The sequence below is a fragment of the Peromyscus maniculatus genome, chromosome X (genome assembly GCF_049852395.1).
Source record: "Peromyscus maniculatus bairdii isolate BWxNUB_F1_BW_parent chromosome X, HU_Pman_BW_mat_3.1, whole genome shotgun sequence".
Lineage (NCBI taxonomy): Eukaryota > Metazoa > Chordata > Mammalia > Rodentia > Cricetidae > Peromyscus > Peromyscus maniculatus.
Window position 1 is genome coordinate 144539645 of NC_134875.1, and position 9070 is coordinate 144548714.

Sequence of the window (9070 nt, forward strand, 5' to 3'; positions counted from 1 at the left end):
CCAAGAACAACAGAACCTCACAGAGAGATTGCCATGCAGAGAACAATAATTTTGCCAGGAAATGTTGTATACTGGAGTAAAAGCATTCATCTCAAGGGATGCAAATTGTCTGCTGTAGTAAAGAGCACCAGAGATATGAGAAAATATGGGCAGGACCTCACCATCAAAAGACTCCTTAAAGATGTAAACTCCCTGCTCTCTTTCTCTCTTTAAAAGAAAAGCCCTTGTGTCTACTCACATAAATTTGGGATCACTAGACTACTTCATTTGTTCCTGTTCCCAACAGATGTACTTGAATTCCTTTTAATCATGATTCATGTTTTTGTTGGTGTAATGGGAAGGATTGTCAGGTCTAGCATTTCCATGCAACGTGACCTGGGAATTTGACATTAAACTCCATTTAAAACATTAGCAGGTAGCAACAAATTATACCAGCAGTCCTCTGATTAGCATGGCTACCTCAGTTAGTTTACATAGATGTCTACTCCATCTTTCTCCTTAGGTACCTTAACTGGTACTTACTCTTCTTCTTCCAATAAAGTCTCATCACACACATGATTCTGAAATATGGGACTAAGAGGAGGAGACCAAAGTGAAAATACAGCTATTCAATGGAACATTGGATGTAGTCACTACCCCAGGTGTTGGCCTGCCCATGAAGGAAACACTGTTTTCTGATTAAACCCAGAGAAGACATAATTATTCAGAAACTCTCCTTGGAAATACAGACACTGATTCCCAGAAACCAGCTGCCTCCTCCATCTCGCCAGTTTGGAGAAGATATTTTGTTGTTTCAGTTGAAGCACCTGTCTCTTATTTTGGATGGAGTAGATCAGGGCATTATTACCGGCTTAGCCACACTGAGTAGAATCCTCTAACCTTCAGAGATCTTCCACACAGCTGAATCAAGCCTATATCCTACCATGTTGTTCCACAAAGTTATCCTTTTGCCCAACTAGAAATTTCTGTGAATTTCAGTTATTCTCATCATGGGGAATACTTCAGAGGCATTGCATATTAGGGATTAAAGGTGTATCTTTAATGCACATTAGGGCTTAAATGTCTCCAATTTGACACATATTTAATTTTTTGTTGAATTTCATTTTAATAATAAACCAATCAACTTAGAGTTGGTCCTTTGATTTATACCATTTTCATTTCACCAGTACATTTGCTTGGGAGTTAGCACTATTGGAACACATCATCTTTGCATGGAGACCTTAGGATGTGAACATCTTTAAGGAAGGGAACAAATTAGACACCTAGAGGAAGATACAAGCTTCAGACACAGCCTGATTTTCAAAAGGATATTTTATTTTAAATGAGCAGAATACTAAAAGAATATTGTGTAGAATTAGAAAATTTGACCAAGGAGTATTCTGGCTCATTTTGAAAATACCAGAGATCATGTTTCAGGCATTTTGGTTGGCCTGCTTGGAAGTACCATGGGCATTCAGGTTACTCTGTAGTTTCAATGACCTGATCTCAAAGAGGAACATAATCATGGCAAAGAGTGACAGGGTGGCTGTCAGGATCCCTATGGGGAACACATGAGTGTGGTGTTTTTTGATCAGGTCTTCTTTCCTAACAGGAAAGGTGGGTGGAAAGTCAAGAGTGGTTTTGCCATAAAGATCTACTACATGGTTCCAGGTCACAGAAAGAGCTGTGCAAAGGCTGCTGAGAGGCAGAATTAAGACACAGCACTTGTAGCAGAGTATCTGAATCTCAGGGACTGAGGCTCTGACAATGCTAACCCTAATGGTCGTTGAGCTAAAAATCACCACCACAGATTTTATAAACATAGCCAGTAAGATCAGGCTCTGTGCACATCTAAATTCAGGTGAAATGGTCCAGGTCGAGTTGACAGGGCTGTGCACCAGAATCCTGGTCACAGAACCAGAGATGTGAAACTCCCGATGGTAATAAGCTTGCCATAGTCCAATGTACACAAGCTGAACAACTTCGGCATCAAATTCCCAGAGGCGCCAGTATTGGCTGCTTTGGAGGATTATTCCAAACCCCAACGACAAGAGGCTACAAAGGAAGCCAGTCAGTCTGAAGATCCATTCCTTCACCTGTGCAAATCTGTAGATAAGATTGAACAAGTATAGAGTAAATCCAGGAACACAAACGCAGAGTGGAAAACAGAGTGAATGAATCATTGTTTACAGAGGACTAAATACTCATACCTTGCCCTTGCTGTCTCAAGGTTTTACATATGTATTAGAAGCCTTTAAATCTATGAATGTGGTAGGAGTTCCCATTGTAAGACATTTTGTACAATAATTTCACTATATCCTTCTTGTGCTGCTACATTCCTCTTTGTTGACTAGGAATTTCAATACTGGGAATTAAAGGTGAAATATTAGTTTTCAGTATCATTTAAGGTGATACTGACTGCATCCCTCTCTGCAAAACAGAACAATTGTAAACAACTTTATTGAGTGTTCTGTGGGGAAGAATGCTCAAGTTATTGTAGTGGATTATTGCATGATCCTTACAAAAGCATTTTAATTTGTATAACCCTTGAAAGAAAGATGCAAAAAAAGCAAATAATACAAATGATGATATGATCATTTATGCCAAATCAAAACACACCTGGCTTCTTTTTTGTTTTGCTTTGGATTTTTTTGAAGGGGGCAGGGATTTTCTGTGTAACAAGCCTGGCTGTTCTGGAACACATTTGGTAGGCCAGGCTTGCCTAGAAATCACAGAGATATGTCTGTCTCTACCTCTGGATTGCATATCTGACTTCTTTCAATGTCCAAAGATACATGAACATAAAAGATGAATGAAAAAGAAATGCTAAGTAGATCAATGGTGTTATAACAGATACTGTCATAAGGCTTTACATATTTTCCTAAATGGTATTCAATTTAATAGAAAGGTATATGTAATATTTTCAGATTAAGACCAGCTTGCACACAAACTTTAAACTTCAATGTGCAACTGGATATAGATATAGCTTTTTGGTGGAGTATTGGTTGTCTAGTGCTGTGGATGATTGATTGATAAATAAAGTGCTGATTGGCTAGTAGCCAGGCAGGAAGTATAGTCGGGAAAAGGAGGGAGGAGAATACTGGGAAGAGGAAAGCTGAGAAGAAGACTCTGCCAGCCACTGCGATGAGAAGCAACATGTAAGATACTGGTAAGGCACGAGTCACGTGGCAAGGTATAGATTTACAGAAATGGGTTAATTTAAGATACAAGAACTAGATAGCAAGAAGCATGAGCCATTAGGCCAAACATTTTAACTAATATATGTATCTGTGTGTTTATTTGAGTCTGAGTGGCTGCCAGCCAGGGTGGGACTGGAGATTGCTCCAGCTACAGTCTACTATGTGTGACGTGCTGGGTTCAATTCCCATAACCACAAAACTCTAATATATATGTAGAGGATGAGGAATCATGGATATGCAAATTTTTGTATCTGCTAATATATTCAGTATTGCACCTTGAAAATATTGGCTTCATTTGGGTGCAACATATAAAGTATCCTGAGGTATTTTGGTTGAGCCAATGTCATCTTTGACACCAAACTTACGCTTCACATTAACATCATGAAGGAACTTATTTGCATCTTCTCTAAACTCAGATCTTTGAGTATAGCAATAAGGAAAATGAGAAAATCATGATGAGTGGTCATGAAGATTTATTCAACAAAAGGAAGGAAGGAAGCAAAGTCCTTCCATGATTCCAGCATGTGTATATGACATTGCCATTGCACATGCAGAAGGTTCAGGATCGTTTTGTGGTTCTTTTATTTAAGAAACTTTTTTTATTCATTTTACATACCAACCACAAATCCTCCATCATTCCTCCTCTTGCTTCTTCCCAACCTCCCCCAAACCATCCCTCATCCCCCTCCTCTGATAGGGTAAGGTCTCCTGTGGAGAGTTAGCGAAGTCTGGTACATTCAGTTGAGGCAGTACAAAGCCCCTCCCCTTGCATCAAGGATGAGAATGATATCTTGCCATAAATAATGGGCTCATGCACCAGGTATAGATCTTCATATGACTACCAGGTGCTTCTCCAACAGACCCAGCTACACAACTGTCTCCCATATGTGGAAGGCCTAGTCCAGTCCCATGCAAGCACCAGAGCTGTCAGACTAAAGTTTGTGAGTTCCCACAAGCTTGGTTCAGTTGTCTCTGTAGATTTCCCCATTATGATGTTGAACCCCCCTTGCTTATTCAATCCCTCTTTCCTCTCTTTGACTGGACTCCTGGTTTCCCCTCAGAGCATATAAATATTTCACCTTTTACTAATTGTCATACAAATGGGATCTTCTTGCCAGCAAGCGTTACCTATGAGATACCCACTGTTCCATAATCTTCTATGGAATGTGCTTCCTAAAATGGTGAAGATTATAGGCTTATTGCTTGGAAAATTACATTAACAAGATCAGTTTGAAATTGATGGTGGCTTGGGTATCAACATGAACTTTTTATTTCTAAGATAGATCTGAGGCAGTGACTATAGGAGCAGCATGTTTGAAGCAAAATGAAAGCAGGAGGAAGAATGATTTTGTGCCAAATGAGCTAGCTAGACAGGATGTGGTGCTGCGCTTGTCTGAACCCCAAGATGAGACACAAGCTTTTTGTAAAGAACCAAGTAGAAAGCCTTCATGTAGCATACATTATGTTTTTTTTCTTTTACCTTTTTGTGTTAGCAGTGAAGTGATCCATTTAGAAGATGACAATATCACAATTGTTCCTCTTATTTACAGGAAATACTGATCAGAGAGGGAGTCACATGAAGTGGTGAAGCACCTGAGTGAAAAAAGTTCTGTTAGGCACATGTCTCTGCTCAGAATAATGCCTTGGTGACTTTTGGGCTCTCAGAAACTTTTAAATTCACAGCACATGCTTTGCTTAGTTAGAACCTATGTTAAACACTTCAGGATATTAGTGACCCTTGAATGATACCCAGAAAATTGTTATTCTCATTTTATACATAGGGAAATACCAGAGACGCTAATTCCCATTCACAAACTTCAGTGAGATACACAGATAAATGGGCACTGTAGGCACTGGAGAGTTATTATTCACTTGGGTCTTCCTATCACTTATGATGTTCAGAAGGATTTACTCAAATGGAAAACATGTACAAAAATACCCTAGTCAATATATCAGAGACCTTCTTTGGCATCTTGTGTCTTAAGATAGTGAAGCTGATTAAGGAAAACAACATGGAAAATATAAAATTCTTACTTGTTTATCTCTCTTTCAGGAAATCCAAGTGTTACGGACTGCCAGCCTTAAGAGAAATAACTATACACATTCTTATGTTTCCATGACTACTAGGGCTATGTGTTTGGTCCTAAGCAACAAGTGGGTTCCAGTGAGAACCCATGAAATGCCAGAGTGAAGTATTTAAAATTAGTTTATTGTTAAGATGTGCATCAAATAGCCAAAACTATTCTTGGTTGTTTACTTGTTAACATCTGGAATTAACTAAAACTCAAATGACTAGGCACACATGAAATGGCTTTCTTTTTTTTGATTATATTCTCTGAAAAGCAAAGACCTAACTATAGTCCAGATCTTCCACATGGGAAGAGTCACCTTTAATACATGTCCTTTATGATGAGAAGATCAACCTTTAATCTGGACCATACTTCGTGCTGGGAGCCAATATAAAAGATATAGCAGCAAATTTGTTTTCTTTGGCTGCTTGTTCTCATTCTCACTATAAAGCCCTTTCATTCACTGGAATAAGAACTTACTTCTTCATGATTGCAACATATACTGAAGACCAAATGTGATACCCAGCCTTGTTGACTGAACAATTGCTGGATTCTTGACATTCTGTTGGTAGACAGCCACTTTTGGACTAGTTGGAGAGCAGCTTGTAAGCCATTCTAATAAATCACTTTCATAGATAAGTAGATAGATAGATAGATAGATAGATAGATAGATAGATAGATAGATAGATAGATAGATAGACAGATAGATAAATAGAGATAGATAGATAGATACACTTATTGATTAATACATATATACAGGTATAGATAAAGATATATTTTATAAGAACAAAACTTCTACAGAACACTGAACAATAAACATCTTAGTATTAGAAGTGGTTCTACAGTAACAGAAATATAAAGGTGATTTTTAAGTATCTGGAATAGGCTTTCCAATCTGTCAACACCTATAGCTACTGAAACCTCTCCAGTTACTGGACTCCCAAGGAAGCTCAGGGGGAACCAAAAGCCCATGGTGTGAACATAAAGAGACAAATGCATTTGATTATCTTGGTTCAACAATTGTGAGGGGCAAGAGATTTGGTGATTCTATATAAAATTTTTCAAAAATTGTGAAAACAATAAGGAAGATGATGATGCTGGTCAGTTGCTTCTAGCATCTCTGGATAAATTGATAAAGAAAAATAATGAACTCAGTGATAAAACTGAACAGCTCCAGGGATAAACAGTTTAAAGATATCTAAGTGTGTCCTGGAAGAGAAATTTTGTTTGAACAGCCATAGAACTCCGGTTGAAGGGAATCAAACTAAAGCTTTCATTCTAAGGTTAACTGAATTATAGTAAAAACTCAAGTCCCAACCTGGGAGTGTGTTAGCAATTAAAGTAAGGGCATGAATTGGCAAGAATTATATCCAGTAACTTTGGATGGGTACAAATGGCACCCAAGGTGTTGCCAAGAGTTTCCACCTAAAACCTGCGTAAAAAGAGTCTAAAACAGAGCTAAAAGCAGTTCCCAGTTGTCTCTTTCAAGCAATCGGCAGCCTGTGTGTTTGAGCTACTATGATGGGTTCCTGGCGCATGTGCTTGACCTGCAGTATGGCAGGAATGAGGCCTCTGCAAGCGGCACATTAAGCTACATGGTAGATTTAGCCTTTGCTAGTACAAAACAAAAAAAAGAGGTTTCTGGCCTACACACTGCTTTGATAAAAGCATAGACCCAAAATGGTTCCCAGAGCTGGCAGAAAATGTACCACCGCCATGTTGGGAAGCTGAAATGGGTGGAGCCAGCAGCCACAGCGCCAGTACTGTTTCAGGCTTAGAAGGCTGCAGTTTAAAGCAATAGGCTCAAGGTAATATAAAAAATAAGCCACGTAAAGAAGACTACCACACAGAGAATCTGGATTATGTTCTTTTTGATATTCGTAACTGAAGAAAAACATTTGAATGCAAAAGCTGTTGAGTTATACCAAAATGTATATTTTAAGGGTACCTTGACTTCAAAATTTGGATGTAAGGATATGTTGTTTTGGAAAGGAGGCTCTGCTTTTGTTTCCACAGAAAGCCAGAGGCTATGGATTTGTTCCAGATTAAGATACATCAGGTTTGCCCAGCCAAGACCCCCTGAAAGGTCTCCGATGACACCATGGCCCAGATAATCCAACATCCAGATTGAATTCAAGGAAACTGGCTCAGACGATACACCCTCACGGATTACTCCATAATGCTAAAATTTTCTTTATGTTCCCATAAGATACAGCACCCCCCTCCAGCAGGAAGTAGTAAGAGAAGCTATGCCCAAATTCCCAAATATACCAAGCTGGCTTTGGAGATGTGTAAAAGTTAAAGCCTTCTTTAAAAAAAAGAAAAAGAAAAAAAAGGGGAAGTGCTGTGGGATGGTCTGTATGTTAAATTGCTCTGATTGGTCAATAAATAAAACACTGATTGGCCAGTGGCCAGGCAGGAAGTGTAGGTGGGACTAACAGAGAGGAGAAAGGAAAGAATAGGAAGGTGGAGGGAGTCACTGCCAGCTGCCGCCATGACAAGCAACATGTGAAGACTTCGGTAAGCTACAATCCACGTGGCAAGGTATAGATTTATGGAAATGGTTTAATTTAAGCTATAAGAATAGCTAGCAAGAAGCCTGCCACATCCATACAGTTTGTAAGCAATATAAGTCTCTGTGTTTGCTTGGTTGGGTCTGAGCGGCTGTGGGACTGGCAGGTGACAAAGATTTGTCCTGACTATGGGCAAGGCAGGACAACTCAAGCTAGAGATGGGACTATGTATTTGGACTAGATTGAAACTGAAAACTCTGAACCCATAGATTCTCAGGGTTTATCTCACCTCAGTCTTTCCACCCTCAATAGAAGATTCATTCATATCCTCACCCACTGAATATTGCCTTTTCTGCAATATTGATTTCCCTCAGAGCTAAAAAATGTGGTTTTTGTTTTTGTTTTTGTTTGTTTTGTTTGTTTGTTTGTTTGTTTGTTTGTTTTGTTTTGTTTTGTTTTGTTTTGTTTTGTTTTTGGCCTCTAGACTTATAACCAGACTTAAAGCAAATCAGGCTCCTGAAATGAATGTAGAAAATATACTTCAGCCGGGCAATCGTGGCACATGCATTTAATCCCAGCACTCAGGGAGTGGGGGTTGGGGGTTGGGGGCAGAGGCAGGCTGATCTTTGTGAGTTCAAGAACAGCCTGGTCTACAGAGTGAGATCCAGGAAAGGCACAAAGCTACACAGAGAAACCCTGCCTCAAAAAACCGAAAACAAAAAGAAAGAAAGAAAAAAAGAAAGAAAAGAAAAAGGAAAAAGAAAATGTAGATCATGAAGAGGTATGTAACATTCCTAAAGACCTTAATGAGTTTGCAAACTCATTCAAGTATAAATCTGGGTAAGATGTGTGTTAATGAATTTTAAGGGTATGTGACAATGGCAGAAGGAACATAAAACTGGATCAGGCTGAGTTCATTGATATGAGTACTCTGAGTAGAGATTCTGAGCTAAATATTGGAATTCACATAGTTTTTAAAAGGTGTCATGAGTTTGTTTGAATGGTTGCCTGAAGCATTTGTTCAAAATGACCTATTGAACAGGAGTTGGTTGACAAAGGGATTTTAAGGATTAGGGAATTTCAATGCTAGAGGAGGTACACTGTACAAAACACAATCCTGCACAATGGGACGGCCCAGATGATATGTCCTTCACTAATCCTACATAACACAAAATTTTGAGTGATATTTGAAGCTTGTTGTCTTTATTTTTCTTATGCCAGATAGTCAGGTTTGGAGACTCCACTGCTCAGTTGGATAAATTAAATGTAATGAGTTTTTGGGCACCAGAGTAGATGGGACCAGGTGGCA

The 9070-nt window shown here is 39.0% G+C and overlaps 1 protein-coding gene across 1 annotated transcript; it reads right to left on the reverse strand.

The window, feature by feature from the left end:
• Positions 1–1293: 1293 nt before the first annotated feature.
• LOC143270797 (uncharacterized) lies at positions 1294–5304 on the reverse strand. The gene is made up of 3 exons (XM_076561911.1): positions 5214–5304; positions 4660–4772; positions 1294–2085 (listed from the first exon to the last, which is right to left on the reverse strand). Exons 2-3 carry the CDS (start codon positions 4686–4688, stop codon positions 1413–1415), a joined length of 702 nt encoding a protein of 233 aa, XP_076418026.1. The 5' UTR covers positions 4689–4772; positions 5214–5304; the 3' UTR covers positions 1294–1412.
• Positions 5305–9070: the final 3766 nt, after the last annotated feature.